The sequence below is a fragment of the Erpetoichthys calabaricus genome, chromosome 12, assembly GCF_900747795.2.
Source record: "Erpetoichthys calabaricus chromosome 12, fErpCal1.3, whole genome shotgun sequence".
Classification (NCBI taxonomy): Eukaryota; Metazoa; Chordata; class Cladistia; order Polypteriformes; family Polypteridae; genus Erpetoichthys; species Erpetoichthys calabaricus.
The window spans coordinates 141,621,122-141,642,386 of record NC_041405.2 but is presented as its reverse complement, the minus strand read 5'-3'; the positions used below and the strand labels follow the sequence as shown (position 1 = coordinate 141,642,386).

Below are 21,265 nucleotides of genomic sequence, written 5' to 3'. Positions count from 1 at the left end.
AGAAGAATTTGGTTGATAAGAAAGCCTGCAGCCACAGTGGGTCCCCAGGACTGAATCTGAGAAGCAAATGGAGGAGGAAACAGAAGGGGAGAATAAATGAATTTAGGGTTAGGGTCTGCCATCTGGTGGTGAAAATTAGCAAAGATTAACAACTCATTCTTGGTAAAAATTTTGAAAGTCAAATAAATACACAATTGGGCTATACCTTAGACAAAATATCAGCCATTTTTAGTGCACATGTTTTACACACAATTCAAAGATACAATGGAGTCACCAGTCAAACTGTCTTTGGCTAGTAATGGAAAGTACAAACTAAATAAAGATGTTTAATGGCTTTCACATTCTGATTTGTGCTTGGATTAAATGGCTTTCTGCTAATGAAGACTTTTTGATACTGCTTAGTGCAACAGTCCAGGACATGCCACATTGGTTTTGTGAAATTATTGTATTACACACAACTATATTTATGAATAGCGCCTGAGGACCCCGACTCTCTTGGTTCACTGACCCAATGTCTTACTTGTATTTCAGAGTAATTTTCTCAAACTAAATACAGGTAAGGAAAAAACAGAAATTGTAGTTATTGGCAAAAACCGAGATACAGTTAGATCCATAAATATTTGGACAGAGACAACTTTTTTCTAATTTTGGTTCTGTACATTACCACAATGAATTTTAAATGAAACAACTCAGATGCAGTTGAAGTGCAGACTTTCAGCTTTAATTCAGTGGGGTGAACAAAACGATTGCATAAAAATGTGAGGCAACTAAAACATTTTTTTAACACAATCCCTTCATTTCTGGGGCATCAGTCAGTTACAGTTAGTGCAGAACGCAGCTCCCAGAATCTGAAATACTGTAGGAAAAGAAAATCCGAGCACATCTCTCCAGTTCTGATGTCGCTACGCTAGTTACCTGTGTCATTTAGAATTGACTTTAAAATACTGCTTATGGTTTACAAAGCCTTAAATAATCTCACTCAGTCCTATATTTTGGACTGTCACCTGTCACCTTGCACTCCAAATCGTAACCTTAGATCTTTGATCTGCTTAGAATTCCAAGAGCTAAACTTAAAAGAAGTGGTGAGGCAGCCTTCTGCTGTTATGCACCTAAAATCTGGAATAGCTTACCGATAGAAATTCGCCAGGCTAATACAGTGGAGCACTTTAAAAAACTATTAAAAACCTGTTATTTTAATATGACTTTCTCATAGCTACATGTTTGTGTATCCCTGTTAAGCTATATGTTTATTGAATTATCATTTTAACCAAAGCTCCGTGATCCATACTAACCCCTACTCTCTCTGCTGTTCTCTTTCCAGTTTTCTGTGGTGGTGATCTGCACCACCACTACCTGATCAGGGCACCATGAAGTCCCTACATTGATGGATTGAAGGCAGCACCCCAAATGTCCACGTGACCATCATCATCAAATTCTTTCATGTGAAGCCTGAAGGCCATGAGGACTGTTTAAGATCATTTATGTTAGGTAGCTGGGTGGTCTCGTGGCCTTGGAACCCCTGCAGATTTTGTTTTTTTTTTCTTTCCAGCCCTCTGGAGGTTTTTTTTTTTTTTGCTGTCCTCCTGGCCATCTTACCTTACTTTACACTTTTTTACTTAGTATTGCCTAATCTGTTTTGATTCATATAAACATTTCTTTCTTGATCTTGTAAAGCACTTTGAGCTACACCATTTGTATGAAAGTGTGCAATATAAATAAACGTTGTTGTTGTAGATATTGCTACATGTTTCCTAAATGACTCTGTAGCTTATATATACATAACATTTTATTTTAAAAAAACAAAGCAGGGCAGGTTGGTTGCCTGCATTGGGTACTGTTTTTACTTTTTTTCCTCTTATTTCCGTAAGCCCTTGACACAGTGGCTAAAGCACTTTAGAAACTTTCATAGGTAAAAACTGCCATGGACCCCAATTTACGAGGTCATCCTGATACTCAGATCACAATTTCAACAAAATTATGATTTTGGATGTTTCAAAAGATTAAGCATTTAATTCATTTATAACTTACGTGATCTGTAGTGAGAGTAGGAAGCAGATTGAGGAGACCCTGGAGAGGTGGAGATATGCGGAGAGGAATGAAAGCCAGTAGGACCACCATGACAAATAACGGGGAGTGTGAAAGAGAGGTGAAGAAGAGAGTGCAGGCAGGGTGGAGTGGGTGCAGAAGAGTGTCAGGAGTGATTTGTGACAGACGGATATCAGCAAGAGTGAAAGGGAAGGTCTACAGGATGGCAGTGAGACCAGCTATGTTATATGGGTTGGAGACAGAGCTGGAGGTGGCAGAGTTAAAGATGCTAAGATTTGCATTGGGTGTAACGAGGATGGATAGGATTAGAAATGAGGACATTAGAGGATCAGCTCAAGTTGGACGGTTGGGAGACAAAGTCAGAGAGGCGAGATTGTGTTGGTTTGGACATGTGCAGAGGAGAGATGCTGGGTATATTGGGATAAGGATGCTAAGGATAGAGCTGTCAGGAAAGAGGAGCAGAGGAAGGCCTAAGAGAAGGTTTATGGATGTGGTGAGAGAGGACATGCAGGTAATGGGTGTGACAGAACAAGATGCAGAGGACAAAGATATGGAAAAAGATGATCCGCTGTGACAACCCCTAATGGAATCCGGTGAAAGAAGAAGACTGCCTTTACTTGTAACTGAAGCTAAAACTGAAATTATATCCCTATAAGGAAAAAATATTTAGTCTGCTACATCTAATTATTGACTTTTCTCACACCAAAAAGCCTCAAAGTCCAGTCACTATTCAAGGAGTGGATGTAGAGATGATGCATTCCTGCAGGTACTTGGGGGTCCACATCAATGACAGGTTGGGCTGGTGTCGGAACACAAAGGAACTACTGTATATAAGAAAGGACAGAAAAGGCTCTTCTTCCTTAAGACTCAATGATGGCCAGTCTGGTGTGTGCTGGACTGGTAACATTACTTCGGGAGAGGCCTACAGAATCAACCAGCTAATTAAAAAGGATAGGCTTAGTTATTTGATGCACTCTGGACCCTAGGAGGTCGTAGAGAAGGAGAGAATTAAAAGAAAACAGAGTGTCATTACGAACAATGCTGCACATCCTCTCTCTGACACCCTGAGGACTTTCAGCTAACGAATCACTCAGCAGAAGTGTGACAAGAAACACTACGGGGGCTCCTTTATACAAGTAGCAATACGGCTGCATAATGTGTCACTGGGACTGCCAAGTCAGAAATTTTCTTTCTTTTTTATTTTCTTGATGTGTGTATTTATTTAATTACTTACATTTCTATCTATTTATTTATTTAATGAGCTTCTGTAAAAAGCCAAATTTCCCCCAGAGAACAAATAAAGTTCTGTCTATCTAATAAAAATAAAACTGAACTTGATGTGCCTATAAAATAATAAAGTAAAAAAAATAAAAGATGGATATACATTTAAAATATGTCAACAGTGTGAACTATAATACATAAACACACATTGGTGAATTCTCTAAATTTAGCATTGGCTGAGTGAAATGAGCCTTTTTATTTGTAGTAGAGTTGTAAACCATGAATTAATATTAGAATGCTTCAGATGTAAAACATTATTTGAATATTATACAAATCTGTGACCACTTGAATGTGTGTTACTGAGAGGTAGATTTAGATAATTAATGTTCTCTTTTCACGTTAAATTATTAAAGGTTCATTTGCAAGCAAAATGTGTCAAACACTATTTAGTTAGCTTTTTCTGATAAAGGTTTTATGTGAATTAAAGAGGAAAAAAAAGATTTACATACCCTTACTTTTTAAAATGAGTATTTCTTATTGGTAAGGACATTAGTCTCATTTTCTTTTCTGTTGTGGCTCACATGAAGATAAACCTGTGAATGAAGAATCCATCGTGCCTTGTGTATAAATCCCAGTTTTAGCTGAGGTTTCTTGCTTTTTCACTTTCTCTTTGAGTTAAGATTGAAAGTTCCAAATTCAGCATTTAAAGCAGTCGTGACTGTTGAAGATGGAGAAGCAGTCCTATTTTTGTGGTGATACAGTACTTGATTTTAATATTAGAATATTTGCAAGCTTCACGTTTCTATTATACTGTTTCTGCAGTGCAACATTCTGTAAACCATCAAGCTCAATGTAAATGAGGTATAGGACTTTATACACCTTGCAGCTCAATCAACTTGACTATGATGTATTTGTATTCTTAATCTTTTCTTAATATAATCACTATACTGACCCTGAATCTACTAGTTTCATCTCAGTCTGGTCATCTACTCCAGTGATTGTCAGACTCAGGCCTTAGGATCCTCTGTGGCTGCCAGTTTTAGTTGCAGCCAACTCCTGTTTGTAATCGGACTCCGAGCCTAGTAAAGGATTCCTGTTTGTATGTTGGTAATATTTTGTTAGGATATACTTAGTTTTAAGATGTTCTTCATCATCAGGAGTCTCATTCTGTTTTTCCAGGTGTTCTAGTTATTTAACCCATTGTTTACTGATCAGCATGGTAGTGGGCCTGACCCAGAAGTAAGTGCAGCATTTTTCATATTCAGTGTTGTTTGCTTAGCTATCTGCTCTGCTCATTGTTTTTCATTATTAACATATGATTAACTATTAATATGCCTTTTCTGCTCTCTTAAACAATAAAAAAGTACATATTTAAAAATATGTTCAAAGTACAAATATTTCTAAATGTCATATAAATATAAAAATCACAATGCTGTGCTTTTCAGAATGCAAAATAATAGAAGTAATAAGATCAGTTAGAGGTAATAAGGACATGCTAATTGTGAAACTGGTTGACACAAAACCTAATTGGGGTTCCCTAGAACAAACTTCAAGGACCACTGCTTCACTTGACTGTACTTTTTATTTTTTCACTAGACAAAGAGCCCATTTCGACAATGTAAGATGAAACGGGCACGAGTGGAATAGTAATAAGTGTAAGCACCACAACCCTGATATAGGTGTATTGAATGAATGCGTAATTGAATCAGAATGCGTAATTAGGCCTCGAGCTGTAGTCGAAATCGCCTTTCAGTACTCTAGAGCTTTAATCGAAGTCGCCTTTCTCTTTGAATTTTTGCGGCTGTAAATCCGCCGCCTGCCGCGATGTTGGGGTTGGATGTCAGTCTCATAAGGTTTTTCGGGCAGCTGCACAGAAGGCGACTGCGCATTCGGCTTCGGACGGATGTGAGTGAGTGAGTGAGTGAGGAGGCTGGCGAATTATGTATTAAGATTGCTTATGCACATTGTCATTGTAACATATTATTGGGGTTTATTTTGAAACATACCCTTGTGTGTTATGTGAAGTGCTTTATGATGCATTATTGTATGCATGGTACTTTATAAAATACTAGCTGTTTAAGCCCGTGCTGTAAAAAGCCTGGGCTCCTAGAAACTACTGAAATCATCAGGTAAAAAAATTGAAATGCAGAGATGTCAGGTAATTGAAAGGAACTACTCTGGGCACCTCTCTCCTAGGAGGATTCGTGTTGCCAACCTGCTCACGTCGTTTGTGTATTAGCAGCTAAGCGACTGTCTTTCTTCGGAGGTTTCCTTTGGCCGATGTGCTCGCCTCGCTTCTGTATTATCCGCTAAGCAAGTGACTCTTTCTTCAGATGTTTCGTTTTGCTGACGTGCTGGCCTTGCTTGTGTATCCTCAGAGGTAGAGCACTTACCCCGAATCCACCTCTCACTTCCGGGCTGGACAGACACACACTTCCACGTTTAGACGTTTATATATAAGATGAACAATCTCAGCATCAGAGCTAATATCTGTTATATACCATCAGTTGGAATTTCAAAAGGAATACATTTTGTGTTTCAAGTGGCAAATAAAATGCACCCTACACCACACACAGCACAGCTGCAGAAATTCATGTTATCTATACATGGTGCAAGCAAAAGGTGCAACATCTGTTAATGATCTCTTGGGACAAAAATATTGCAGTACAATGCTGTATCAATTCACTCTCTCTGCCAATTAAAGTATCTTCTAGGCAAAAAGAAAAATGTAGTAGGAAGAAAATGATTTCCATCAGGGCTAGAGCGAGAACTTAAAGATGTGGGAGATGAAAACACCAGCAGCTCTAATGCAACTTAAAACTGAGGTGTCATTTTCTTACCTGCTAGTGTGGTGCTGAAGTGTCACCCATTGCACTCGGGTCCCAATCCAGATGGTTCGGCATGTGGTGGTTGCGGCAATGTGCTATCATTGCATTTTTATTCCAGACCAGGGTCATTGTTTCTGCAAGGGTTGGAACCTATCCCAGTTACCACAGGACGCAAAGCAGGAACAAACCCTAGACAGGGTGCCAGTCCATCGCAGGGTGAACACACACACACACGCTAAACACACTTTAAGCCCAATTTGGCGTCACCAGTTCACCTAACCTGCATGTCTTTAGACAGTGGGAGGAAACTGGAGCACCTGGAGGAAACCCACACAGACACGGGGAAGAACATGCAAACTCCACGCAGGGAGGTCCCGCCGGGACACAAACCCTGCTCTCCTTACTGTGAGGGAGCAATGCTACCACTGTACCATCGTGCCACCCCGTCTTGAATTATTCTTGTCAAAATGCAATTGCACACCCCAGCTGTCGATTTGATTTTCTTTATCGTAGCAGACAAGAGATCAAGGTTTATCTGCAAGTTCAATTTACAATAAGGTGCGAGACTATGCTGTTCCACTCGGCACACATGTATTAAATTCAGTCATTTTTCATACCCACTTAGTTATGAACAAGGTCATGGGGTGCCAGAGCCTATCCCACCTAGCATAGGGTGCAAGGCAGGAGCAAACCCTGGACAGGGTGCCAGTCCATCGCAGGACAAACCACACACTAGGGCTAATTTAGTAATACCGATCCATCTAGTTTAAATGACTTTGGACTGTGGGAGGAAACCGGATCATCTGGAGGAAACTCACACATACATGAGGAGAACATGGAAACTCCACACACAGAGGACCCGAGACGTGAACCCTGGTCTCCTTACTGCAAGGCAGGAGCAGTACAACTGCACCACCATGCCACCCCCTCATATTGATTATTCCACATATTCAGTAATGTTCGTAGACGTTGTGAAAGGGTACTCCAGATTTGCATGTTTGATTAATTGGGTGGCTACAGCATACAGACCCAGCGTGAGTTAGCATTCCCTTGTCACTGACGTGTACGCTTCTGTGACTAATGCTGACAAGGGCAGACGCCATCACTGTGCAACACTGGGAGTGCTACCACTGTGCCACCCCCCGTATTAAATTATTTATGTTCTGTAATTTCCCAGATAAAAATCAATAGTAAAAGAGGACTACCAGAAGTGAATAAAGCCTTATTTATTCCAAATATTTATTTTATTTCACAATGTATTTTCCTCTGGTTTGGTCTTATTGGTTATTTCATGCAAACCCAGTCTTAGGCAGGTACTTCCTTGGTGGTCAATGAATGATGCTAAAGATTGGGTTAAAAGAGAGGGGGAACCCACAGTTCCAGCGTATACTGCTTAGGTTAGCCACTGAGTAACATGTTAGTTTTAGATGAAGATATGAGAAATCACTAAGCAGTTTCACCTCCTTCACATTAGTTATCACAGGAAATAAGAAAAATAAGACCCACCTGGACTGGTAGAGGGAAGAAGTCAGAGAGAAGCTCCTAGCAGCTAAGCTTATTAGCTCAATAATTGGAGAGAAAATTGGGCGTACAGTATATGGATCATCATTGGGGATAGAGAGGTGCTACAAACAGAGAAGTGAGTAAGCGTGTCTATATACAGTAGCAACAATACGCATTAAACCAAACGCACTCGTTAGTGTGCAGAGAGCAATAACTGCCCAGCCTTCATTAGTCCCAAGACTTGGTCAACTGTCACTTTTTAGAATAAATTAAAACCTTATAAAAAGAAAGCAGTATGCTACAAATCACTGTACAGCATAATAAAGTACTGTGCAAATGTACAAATCAAGGCAATTCAGGATGCCTCTCCTAGAATATACGTGTGTGTGCACACTGTGCTACTAAATTATGAATCCTCAGTATGAACGAACTGTAGGCATCTGTTCAGGTATGACTCCTGCCAGCTACACTCAGTATTCCAATATGGAGTTCCCGTGTGCACATTGAACGCTTCTGTTCTTCTCGATTTGAATGGATGACACTGCGTCTTGACTCGGTTCCATTTGCTCGCAGTTTGTCAGTTTTTTTGGACCTTGTAAAAAGTTACAGGTGGAACTTCTGGAGTCTCCAACCAATCCAATGTCAGCTGGCTTGCTAAATGAGAACAATATTTAAACAAAAATTCTATCTTTAAGTTCTCATTAGTCCCCTTTGCATGGCACACACGCATTTTGGTTAAATTTTGGGCTTTAGCTCTTGCCCTTCTGCTGAGAAAATCCTTTGGCTTTGACAAGCACAGCTGAAATAAGAACAGCAGGAGAGTCCATTTCGTCATGAGCCCTTCGAGTTAGGGTTCCACTTGATTTGCTGCCACTGTTGTCCACTGTGGGGGCCAGAGTGATATTCTTTACATTCTTCTGGTCCATCATGCAACAGCAAAGCAGCCTGAAGAAGGCTCCTCTCATCTCCCTGCTGGACAGGGTGTAAATGAGTGGGTTGAGGGCTGAATTGAGTACAGCCAGTGCAATAAACCAGTCCACTTCATACAGGACTGGGCACTGCTTAGGGCTGCAGGCCACATCCAACATGAGGAATACAAAAAGAGGGGCCCAGCATACGATGAAGACACCCAACACAATGACGACCGTACGAAGTAGCGCCATGGAGCGCTCAGACTGGCTGTTGTTTCTGGTGGCCACTCTCTGACTGCTGGAGTTCACTAGCCGGTAAATCCGCACGTAGAGAATGACGATGGCAAGAAGGATGAAGGTGAAGATGCTGATGCAGAAGGCCACATAACTTTTGGAATAAAGGGGCAGGACTGTGGAGCAGCTGGGAAGGTCATTGATGCAGTTCCAACCCAAAATTGGCAGAGCCCCAAGGAAAATGGAGATGACCCAGCAAGCAGCCAGCAGGATGAATAGTCTGTACTTCTTGGTGGCATCGTAAGGCTTCATGTTAACCATAGTCATGTGCCGTTCGATGCCAATAGCCAACAAGCTGAAAGTGGAGGCGCTGAGGGCCACAAACATGCTACCTTCTCTCATAAACCACATGCGGGGTGTCAGGAAATAGGTTCTTTGGCCAGAAGTGAAAATATTGACCACATAGGCTACACCTGCCAGCAGGTCAGACAGGGCAAGGTTCCCAATGAGGTAGTACATGCTATTGTGAAACTTTTTGTTTTTCCATATGGCAATGAGTACCAGCACGTTTTCCAACACTATGAAGGCACATATGAGCAAAAGCAAAACCATTTTGCTGGCGTCTGCACTCTTCTGTCGACCCCATTTTCCCGAGTGGTTATAGTGGTCGAAGATGATCTGGTCCATGCCCACCTCCGGTCCGAAGCTGTCGTTCTCCTCCATTATGTACTCTCGCCGACTCAGCTTGGTGCAGTTCTGTTATTACTGTGCAAGGGAAGCTCCTGAACCGAAGCTCTGCCTCATCCCTTAGCAGGCTTGGGCGACAACAGAGATAACTTGATCCCTAGCTGGGCCAGCATTCTGCAAAACATAAGCAGGACACAAGTCACAGAGTGCAACATGCATGTGAAAGCCTCTTCAGATGACGTTTAGAGAAATGGGACAATTATGAAATACATTTGTCATACTAAATTAGATAGGTAGACAGATATAGGGCCTAATCCTTTTGAGCTTCAAACCACTAGGTTGCGGTTTCATTTCTTACCTCCCACTCAGTCGGAGTTAGTCACTTAACAACAATGGATAGCATGGCTGCAAGTCCCAAACAAACAGCAAGAGATCCCAAAACACACGCAAATCCTTCACATCAGGGCTGAGCAAACTCAATCTGAGAGTAGGTTTGTGTTTCAGAAGCTACATAGTCCATTTTTAAAGAATTCTCAACTTAACAGGAATCTGCATGTCATGGGTTTTCTGTTTATTTGACCTCTTGTAGAGACCACTACAAGTTTAATAGGCACCACTGCATGAAGGAAACTTGTGATGAGTAGACACCAGCATGAACAAGACTTTGTAATATCTGTCTGCTCATCATAAGTGACTTGCTTTACACCATCCATCCATCCATTATCCAACCTGCTATATCTTAACTACAGGGTCACGGGGGTCTGCCGGAGCCAATCCCAGCCAACACAGGGCACAAGGCAGGAAACAAACACTGGGCAGGGTGCCAGCCCATCGCAGGGCGCTGCATTACACCAAAAAATGCAAAATGGAAAAAAACGAAAACAATGCAAGTCCAGTGCCGGCTTAATGCATGGACATGCTGGACAGTTGCCCGGGGGTCCCACAAGCATAGGGGCCCCGTGCTAATCTATGTATGTTGTGACTTGCAGAGTGGTTGTGTAGGTAGGGACCCCAGTGCATTACTTTGCCCGGGGGTCTATAATGCTGTTAAGACGGCCCTGTGAAAGTCTGCAGTCATTTCTGGTGAAATCTAAAATTTCATCTTTTTTGTTAATACAATAAAGGGGCTGTAAAAACTAAACCATCAGTCCCATCACAGGCATAACGTAGATTCATAACTGGCTGCAGATAAAACTTGCTGCCCAGGCGGCTGCTCCTTCACTCATGTCATGTCATTTTCTTTTTTTTTTTTTTGTTTTTTATTGATTTTAATTAAAAGCAAATAACATTTCATACAATCAAGTCACACTTAACAAACCGAAATACAAACCTCACCCAAGAGAAAGAGAGGAGAGACAACAACCAGAGCGAATCTTTAAGAGCAGCAAGGAAGGAAGAGTATCCTTTTCCCTGATATATAGAAGCTTATTTTAAAATGTTATTGATTTAATTTTGCCATATTTTAAAAATGATTTGAACAGATCCTCTACGTGAGAATTTCATTTTTTCCCCCAGTTTCAGATAGTATAGGACATCAGTTACCCACTGACTTAAAAGTGGTGGGGTGGGACTCTTCCAGTTGAGCAGGACAAGTCTACGTGCCAATAGTGAGGTAAAGGCCATTACAGTTTGTTTGTCCTTCTCCACTTTAGGCCCCTCTGGGGGTCCACACAAACACAGTTGTGAATGGGTTATGACAGGGGCTGGTAACCTTTCAGTGGTGTCGTGCTGAGCCTATGTTACAATGTTATTCCACGTGCTGACATAATTCTACCAACTTTGTTATATATAGCATCAAAATCGTTCCGGTTATAATGGGCATACTTTTGAAGCCCATTATAATCGGATCTTATGTGAAAAGAATGTTTTGTCAAATTTTAATTTTCAACACATTTATTAAAAATTGTATTAAAAATTATAAATCGCAAGTTTTTTCAATACAAAATACGTAGTTTGAATAAGAAAAAATGATCAAGAATTCAAATATGATTAATCATACTTTATTATTAATCAGAGCTATTAATCAATTAATGCGAAGCAATTGTGTAACTATATTCGGTGGCTTTATTTTTGGTTCCAATTGTTTGACTAAAATAAGCAGTTTGGTTCTTAAAGCCAGAAACGGCCCTTTTTATAGCTTCACTGTTCTCATCAGAGTTTTTAAACGTGGACTGATGTTTAGTTTGATAATGTCTTTGTACACTTGACGTACAACACACGACACTTTCACGGCATAACACACACAGCCTGATCCTTTTGTTGTACAAATCCATATTCATTTGTCCAAGAGTCTTGAAAAGAGCAAACAATAAGTTTTTGTCTTTTATGTGTCATTTTAGGGCAGTATATTACTTAATAATAACAAGAGGTTTGTTTTAACGTACCACAGCCTGCACCGAACACATGGTTTCCCTTTACATTTGAGTTCCATCCATCTATTATCCAACCCGCTATATCCTAACTACAGGGTCACAGAGGTCTGCTGGAGCCAATCCCAGCCAACACAGGGGGAAAGGCAGGAAACAAACCCCGGGCAGGGTGCCAGCCCACCGCTGTACATTTGAGTTGCATGTGCAAAGCGTAGATGGGGATACAGAACGCAAATGCATTTGCTGTGATTAAAATATAATAACAAGAAGTCGGTTTTAACATACCACGGCCTGCACTGAACACTTCGTTTCCATTTACGTGAGAGTCGTATTCGCACAACTTAGGTGACGGCGCAAACGTGTGCGCTGTAATTAAAATATAACTTTTCACTATATTTCAATTTAATCAGAGTGCCATTGAAAATCATTCTGTGCCGTAGGTTGCCGACCCCTGGGTTAGGAGATTGTGACACCAAGGCTGGCCGAGAGGAATTCAAAGATTTTTTTCTAAAATGATGTTAATTTGGTGCACTCCCAGAACATGTGGCCCAGTGAGGCTGGAGCTCGATTGCAATGTTCACAGGTTGAGTGTTGCCCTAGAAACATTTTGGACAATTTAAATGAGATAAAATTGCCTATCGAGTGCATTGCATTTCGTTGATTGAATGCTCTGCACACATGGAGCTCGAGTGTATTCTATGCATGGCTGCCTTCTACTCTTTTTCTGAAATATTAAATGAAAGATCCTTTCCACATTGTGTCTTTGAGATCTGTGAAAGGAAGGGACTTTAAAATGTTTTTATAAATTGTGGAGATGCTATCTGAGTCTTCAAGATTGATCAATATTTCTTCTGGAATAGAAAAAGATAGAAGGTGAGGAAAACTGGACAAAGAAACTTTGCTAAATTGAAAGTAGTGGAAAAATGGTGTTGATGAGATGCTAAATTCGTAGGATGCAGAAACATTTTCGATGTACAAGTCTCAAATGTTTTAATCCCAGACATTTTCCAAGCATTAAATACTGTGTATGTTTGAGAGTCTGAAAAAAATTGGTTGTCATGTAGAGGATCAACAGATAAGAGCTTCTCTGTCTTTAAGTGCTTCCTGCATTGGTTCCATATTCTGAGTGAATGAAGGGCAATTGGATTATTAGTGTATCGATGATAATTTGTACTTACTGGGGCACAGAGCAGGGAATTTAAAGAAGGAAGTCAAGAATTTAATTCTACTACAGACCAGGCTTGTGTATATTCATCAGTTTGTGTCACTGTCCAGGTCTTTATGGCTTGTATATATGCCACCCAGTAATAAATTTGAAAGTTAGGTAGTGCCATGTCACTTCTGCTTTATAGTCGCCCTTTGTATGCGTGGATCTATCGAACTCCAAATAAATTAGATTATGTCATTTCATTTTCTAACCTGTCTTGGGGGGAGCTGGAGCCTAACCCAGCTGATATACAGGGAGCAAGGCAGGAACAAACCCTGGACAGGGCACCAGTCCATCACAGAGCAAACACACACCACATCAGACACCCACTAGGGCCAATTTAGAATAGCGAATTCACCTGACAGTGGGAGGAAACTGGAACACCCAGAGGAAACACATGCAGACATGAGGAGAACATGCAAACTCCATGCAGATGGACCTGGGATGTGTACCCTGGTCTCCTTCCTGCGAGGCAGCAGTACTACCACTGTGCCACCATGCCACCCTGGTCCTTCAGTGCCAACTTTTGAAATGCCTTGGTGAGCCGTTTTCCTCAGAGCTCTTATTCCCTATCAAATGACTGGACCCTGGACTTCTTAATCTTTAAACAGGACTTTCCCCGATAAACCAGTAATGATTTACATTTTTCTCTCTCTCTGTTGCACTCTATGATGACCTTTGATTTGAGTTTCCTGCCTGGATCTGCCATTAAGTGTTTAAGATCTCTTGTTTTGAGACGTGTGCAGTGTGAAGTCTGTGCATTTAGAACAAGTGGGTTACTGGGACTGCTCACCTTCAACTCCCTGCAGATGGCACTGTTGTGCAAAAATTAAATGAGTAGTAAACTCGCAACAATAATTTAAAGCGGTGGGCCACAATGTTATGCCTTTGCATTTTTTAATATAGTGCATATATTTATATTGCAATATTATGTGTTGTATTTGTAGCATTTCATTTTTATATTGTTTGTAATACTGGTATAGCTGGCTTGACTCTTGTATTGAACTCTGGGCTAAACAGCGATTAAGTAATAGAAATTAATTGAAGGCTACTTAACAACCACTAGGTGGCGCTCAGTACCCTCAAGACACATAGTAAAGACGCTAATACTCAGCTAGTCTGGTTACTGGTGTGAATGTAATAAATAGTCCATCCATTATCAAATCCACTTAATCGTATTTAACAGGTGGGTGCCCAGCCCAGGACGGGGGTGCCAGTCTACCCAAGGGCACACTCGCCCGTACATCCAAAATCATTCATACGGGGCTAAGTTAGAAACTGCCATCAGATAGTTAATCTAAGACGCGATTGCTGTTGGTATAAAAGTCTTATCGGTAAAAAAGAAAACGGGACCACCTGAGATATAACCGGTTTAGACACACGGGACCAACCCATGCTGAATACAAACAAATGTTAACAGGACATCCTACTGAAGTCACTTCGGGGCGAAGTGGTGGCTCTGAGGCTAAGGATCTGCGCCAGTATCCCGAAGGTTGCCGGTTCGAATCCCCGTCAGTGCCAAAAGAGATCCTACCCTGCTGGGCCCTTGAGCAAGGCCCTTAACCTGTAATTGCTCCAGGGGGCGCTGTACAATGGCTGACCCTGCGCTCTGACCCCCAAGGGGGTATGCGAAAAAAACTAACAAAGTCGCTCTGGATAAGAGCGTCTGCTAAATGATGTAAAATGTAAATGTCATCAAGAAAATCATTTGAAAATGAAAAATTCAGTGAGCTTAATTGTTGAATACACATTTATTCCCTTAAGAGCGTCTGCTAAATGATGTAAAATGTAAATGTCATCAAGAAAATCATTTGAAAATGAAAAATTCAGTGAGCTTAATTGTTGAATACACATTTATTCCCTTACATACGCAACCTAATATTTTTTAGTCCTGGCAGAAAGACAAACATATGATGCCCTGTTAAAAAAATGTAGGGATTCACGTTTACTAAGGAAAATAATAAAACAAAACTAAACGAAAAAAAATGGACGTGTCAGTAGCCTTTGCGTCTTTGGAACCAAGTTACACGAACAATTCTATAATATTTCAGTAGTTATTTACCGCTCTGATGCTGTTCTTTCTGTTCATAAAACAGATCATTACGATAGCAATTGACAAGAAGAATTCAAAATTAAAATTAAATTAAAATTATTAATTAATTAAAATTATTTTTCCGTCCATCTATTTTAGCTCTAGACCGTCCTCAACAAACTGTGACACACACACACACCTATCACCGAGATGTCCATGTTTTCGGTATCAGGGGACCTTAAAACGTCGAGGTCCTTCAAAAACCGGAGATGGAAAATTTTTGACGAATCTAAAGCTTTCAATCCTCTTCCATATACGAGAGGTTATGGTCTGGGAGGGCGCAAAGCAAAATGGTCCCGTCACGTGAAGGGCAGAATGCAAAACCCTCGAGTGTTACAAGGTGCACCTTCATTAAACAGGTTATTAATGTCAAATGTGACACTTAGACGTCATCTCGTTGTGACTCATCTCTCAGTCTTTAATTAGATTACCAGTCCCGTGGTTTACGGTAGCAGGTCCCGTGCTGGGTGGTTCTGCTGGTCGTTGTTATTTTTAATATACGTGGTCTGCGTTCGTAGACACCAACGCGAGTCAACGCGCACACTGAGCAGGCGGAGGTTCGGAAAGTGGAGCAGTAAAACTGTAGACCGCTGGGACAGAGACAGGCGCTGAACTGGACGCGTAATGACAGAATTAACGATAGTTTCAATATTTTATTGATCATTGCACGGCAGGCCGTCTTAACAGCATCATAGATTCCCGTGCAAAGTAGTGCACTGGGCGCTTGTTTTGATAGAAAAACAGAAAAAATACAAGGCATCAGAAACATTGGGGGCCCCCGACAGCCTGTGCCCATTGGGACCATAAAGCACATTACCGTTTCGATCCATGCCATTAACCAGCTCTTCAAGACTGTACATTCGATTTACATATTTGGCTGCCATTTTTATCCAAAACGACTTACAACATTTGGAGTACACTTTGTTATACCCCCCCAGCCCCAATTCAAAAAGGGTGAAGTGCCTTGCTCATAGTCCCAGAGTGTCGGTTGTAGGATTTGAACCCGCAGCTTAACCACTAGGTCAAGACTACCGGGGCTCATCTGGAGAAATACGGAAATAAATGTATTGTGCTTGTAACCGTGGAGTAGTGCTATAGTGCTATAGCGAATATTCAAGAGCCAGTGTTGATTGGCTCTAGAGGATTGTGGGGCACAGAGATGCTGCTTCAGTCCTCACTGTTAATTCAGTATGTAGATGTGAGCCAGCGCTTCTTTTGCATAAATATGAAACAGCAATACTAGAGCATAAGTATACAGTATATAAATACTATATATATAAAAATACTATATATCACTACAGCAGGGGCAGCATGGTGGCGCAGTGGGTAGCGCTGCTGCCTCGCAGTTGGGAGACCTGGGAACCTGGGTTCGCTTCCCGGGTCCTCCCTGCGTGGAGTTTGCATGTTCTCCCCGTGTCTGTGTGGGTTTCCTCCGGGCGCTCCGGTTTCCTCCCACAGTCCAAAGACATGCAGGATAGGTGGATTGGTGATTCTAAATTGGCCCTAGTGTGTGCTTGGTGTGTGGGTGTGTGTCCTGCGGTGGGTTGGCACCCTGCTCGGGATTGGTTCCTGCCTTGTGCACTGTGTTGGCTGGGATTGGCTCCAGCAGACCCCCGTGACCCTGTGTTCGGATTCAGTGGGTTGGATAATGGATGGATGGATACTACAGCAGTACTGGAGCATAAATATGAAACAGCAGTACTAGAGCATGTAGAGAGTGCGAGAGTCCGTGAGACACTATATAAAGCCACAAGACCTTTGGTTCAGTCCTCACTGTGTGACAATCATTGAAACCTGTCAGTACTCAAACTGCAATTTCTTTCAACAGTCCTACAGTTGATCCGCCAAGCTCTAGTAACATTTACTTCCGTAAGGCACTATATAAAGCCACCGGGTTTCTGGTTCCACTTCCACTTCATTGAGCCACTGTTGCTTATGAGCAAAGTTAAATAAGCAACCACAGCTTCAGCTATATAAATATTTAATTAGAATTTACCTGCAAAACACTTGGTCATAGTGTTGACATTTGTAAGGCGCTATATAAAGCCATAAGGTTTGATCTGTTAATCCCACGTGAACTATTTAACTTTCCAGCTGCTGCACTTGGCATACTAGCAGAAGCAAATGCAGTTGGACCCCTGGAGTTTAGTATTGCAAAGCCCTGTGCTTGTTGGCACAGTCCGCCTCCTCTGACTGACACACAGCATGGCACAGAGTGTGCCACTTAACTAAAAGGTTCACTCTGGAGAAATGTTGGAATTTATTTAGCATTCATCCATCTTTCAAACATGCTTTATACTGAGCAGGGTTGTGAGGAAGCTGAAGTCTAACCAGGCAAGTATGGTGTGCAAGGCAGGAACAATGCCAGGACGGGAGGCCAACCCATTACTGGGCGAGGACACACACACACGTACACGCACACGCACGCACACACACACACACACACACACACACACACACACACACAGAGTAAAGGGCAGTTTAGCAGCACCAGTCCACCAGTCTATTCCTAACGTACATTAGGATGGTATTTAGCATTGACTACTATGTACAGTACAGCACTCTATACAGTCAATATCTGATTTATCAGGCAGCGTGGCACAGTGCCCAAAACATTTTATTATCAACTGTGAGAATGTTGGTCTTTTTCCCACCATTAACTTGCTGTGCCACCCTTTGCGAGACAGTTGACTCATCAGGGTCTCGCGGTGGATACAAGGAGACAATTGGCTTCATGCTCTTGTGGTTAGATAATTTAAGTAAGTGGAGTTTCCTGTGTGAGGGGCGTAAGCATAGCATGTGTGCATATCGGAGCCAACGCTTTTTAGTGAAGTACTGAGGCCCCCTAGTGGTTAATCTGTCAGCAAAAAATCTTTTGCCTATTAATTTCTTATTGTCACCACTGTTTCACCGAGACATCCTACCAGTAAGAAAGAATGGGCACTATATGATGTACAACTATCAAAGGGGTCTCTAGAATAAAATACCCATTAAAGAGGAAAGTAGCCCCAAACAAATAAAAATCCTCCTACCTGCACGGTCCAAATCTGTCCAGCTTCTGAATAATAAAGCAAGTAAGAAAATATAGGCATGGTGTAAAATTCAAACGTATTCAGGAACTTGGTTAGCTGGTTTAGCATTTTTTGAATGTCACTGCCAAGGTAAGTAAACCTCTCGACAGACACACTGCTGATGGCTGTGCCCAAGACTTCCTGGGTATGACATTAATCTGCATCAGGCCCTGCAAGTGGTCCTTCAACTTGCAGGGAAAACTTTGGGGTTGGTGGCAGGATTGGCACTCCAGCCACCACAAAAACATCACGCAGCTCTGAAACGGCAGACAGGACTCCTTTCTGCTCTCCGCTTGAGTAGCTCTGCTGCAGCCACCCATAGGAAGGCTGCTCGCATTATGAAGGGGGTTGGGGGGAAAGTCCTCGGGAGCCTAATCTCCAGAAGAGTCGAAATCACCAGAGAGCCAGTGGGGTCAGGCCTGTTGGGGGTCGGAACTGGTGTGGTGCTGAGGTGTCGCCCGGTGCACAGCAGCCCTTCGGGTCTGAATTTGAGGGGGCTCATTCGAGTAGGCACGTGGAACATCTGGTCTCTCCGGCAGTGCAGTTACCAGATTCTAATTTTATTGTATTTCCAAGATTAATATATATATCATTAACCTCTCTTATTAAAATATTATTTTTGTATATACTAGGGGGCTGCACCCCCTGCCTGCTTCGCTTGCCAACCCCCGGGTTTGGTTAACCAGATATACAATGTAAAAAGATTGTTATTTTCATAGGAATTGTTACATATGCATTATTTTCATTTTTACCTTAAAATGTCAGTTAAAACAATATTTGGAATGAACTTTTCTTCAAGATCGCATTGAATTTTTGATTCCATGTTTGGATATACATCGTGGCCGTGAGTGAAAATTGTTTCTTTCTCTCTAATAAATAAACTGACATTTTTGAATGTTTGTCCCTGTGATTTGTTAATTGTCATAGCAAAAGCTATTCTAACAGGAAACTGTAAACATTTTAATAGAAATGGCATATCAAGATCTCCTTTGGTGTCTAATGTTATCCACGGAAGACGTACTACATTACCTTTCTTGTCACCTGTTAAATTTTTACATGTCAGAATTGTTTGACCAATTTTGAATACAACTAATCTTGTCCTATTGCATAGCCCATCACTCAGACATAAATTACGCAATAACATTATGATACAGCCTTCTTTCAACTATAATTTGTGTGGTGGAAGACCAGATGGTGTTAATGGTTGTAGATATTCTATGGAATATTGTAAATTGATGTTTTCATCTTCCACACCATCACCACCAACTGTTTCAGCACAGTCTATTGATAGGCATTTAATCAATTTGCCGTGTGACCGACGATTTTTGCATGAATTCGTTTCACTTCATCGTTTCTCGCTGCCATATTTAGATAAATGGGTGATTCTAAACTAGATCTTCGTAAGTGTGTGTGTGTGTGTGTGTTCATAAGTAATCCCTTTAATGGATTGGTGTCTGTCCAGGTTAAGTGCCAGAATGCACCTGATGACCGTGGTCTTGTTTGAAAATAGTTGTAAGTAGGGAATGACTTGAAAGAATCTCATGGCGAAAGTCTCCGTCTCGTGTGACTTGCTTCCAAAGGTTGTAAGTACAGCATGACTTGAAAGAATCTTAAGTTAAATGTCTCCGTCTTGCGAGCCTTCCTTCCAAAAAGTCTCTTCAAAAAGTCACATCTCGTCTTGTCCCAAGATTTTTTTTTTTATTATAATAGAGAGATATTTATATATACCACATTTATGTAATCGTTTTCATTTAATGTGGGAGCCGCTTTTTGTGGAACCTGGTCCAGCTGCACCTTTTTTAGTTTTGCACCTCATGGTCCATGGTAAATCCAGCAAGAAGAAAAATTCTCTGGTGCCCCCCATTCCCTTGATGCCCTTAGCATTTGCTTATTTTGCTTAATGGTTAATCCAGCCCTGGTAATTCTGTGTAGAATATGAGAGGAGATTTTCAAAGCAAGAACAAAAAACAGAAGACAACCAAAACTGGAGCAGCAACTGGTGACTTTGAGTAGTTGTGGTATGCCATATTACTTGGAACACACATGGGATTAGACCAGGATTTGGGAAACAGATCTTCATGTCTTCTTACTGTCATCTCATCTCCCGGCAGCATGGCTCCGTCCCCCTCTCCCTTTAATGTTCCAGTCTGCAGTTCATATGGAATTGCAATCAGCAGCAGCGGCAGTGACAGACAAGCCGTCGCCTTAATATGCCACCGGCACCCCAGTTACTTTTGTGGACTGCAGTGAGAAGAAGGCTGTGCTGGCACCACAGACCATTTTGACAATTAGGAATATTTGGGCTAAAGGGGAAAGGCTTGTGGGGGCGACAAGGATCGGACGAGAAGCAGCAGCTCATTTAGGCCTAGTGAAATATTCCTTCACATTCACGCCAAACCCACATGGCGTCACTTCAATTTGCCGGCCCCTGTGGTTGGAGCCATAAACTTCGGCGTGCCAGCTGCCAAATGACTCTTTAAATGTGGTATTAATCTTGACTGTCATTATTAAAGCTGGGCTGAATCATTAGAAAGATAAAATGAATAAAATTTAATTTATGAGCCACACTGGTTAGTAAGAGACATGGGTTCTGCTCATGATCACAGTTGAGTCTCTGCATGTTCCTTCCTGCCAATGTTAAAGAACCAGAAAATATAAAATGAACATACTCCATTAACATATGGGTAGTGTGATTGTTCAATGGTGAGCATTTTCAAGGATCTGGGTTCAGTTCACAGTTGGTGCAAAGTTTTTGGCATGTTATCCCTTTCCATTGGCCACCTAGATGAATCATAAAGAACGCTGCATTCATTCAAGGGCTGTATAGTGGCAGTGGTTGGCACTTCCACCTCAAGGCTCCGGAGATCTGGGCTCAATTATTTTTCCATTTGCTTTTTTTGCAGGTTCTTCCCTGCTAGTGGCAAAGTGAGTTGCGGCTAGGATACAATATATGGCATCAGTGTATGGACAGCACGGTGGCTCCGCATTTAGCATGACTGCCTTACAGTTGCAGGGATCTGGGCTTGATTTACAGTGCCTGTGGGGTTTCTGCACATTCTCCACAGATGCTAAATGAACCAGGTAGTATAAAATAAT

The 21,265-nt window shown here is 41.6% G+C and overlaps 3 protein-coding genes across 3 annotated transcripts in view; 1 reads left to right on the top strand and 2 right to left on the bottom strand.

The window, feature by feature from the left end:
• Positions 1-21,265, top strand: part of ap3d1 (adaptor related protein complex 3 subunit delta 1) — a 1,136,182-nt gene that overhangs the window by 553,392 nt on the left and 561,525 nt on the right. The gene's annotated exons all lie outside the window — the stretch shown is intronic.
• The window catches only part of theg (theg spermatid protein), a 455,045-nt gene that overhangs the window by 169,052 nt on the left and 264,728 nt on the right, over positions 1-21,265 (bottom strand). The gene's annotated exons all lie outside the window — the stretch shown is intronic.
• The window catches only part of LOC114662763 (sphingosine 1-phosphate receptor 3-like), a 30,120-nt gene continuing 16,161 nt past the window's right edge, over positions 7,307-21,265 (bottom strand). The window contains exon 2 of the mRNA XM_028816413.2: positions 7,307-9,604. Coding sequence (XP_028672246.2) covers positions 8,348-9,466 — 1,119 coding nt within the window. The 5' untranslated portion in view covers positions 9,467-9,604 and the 3' untranslated portion in view covers positions 7,307-8,347. The remainder of the gene's footprint in view (positions 9,605-21,265) is intronic.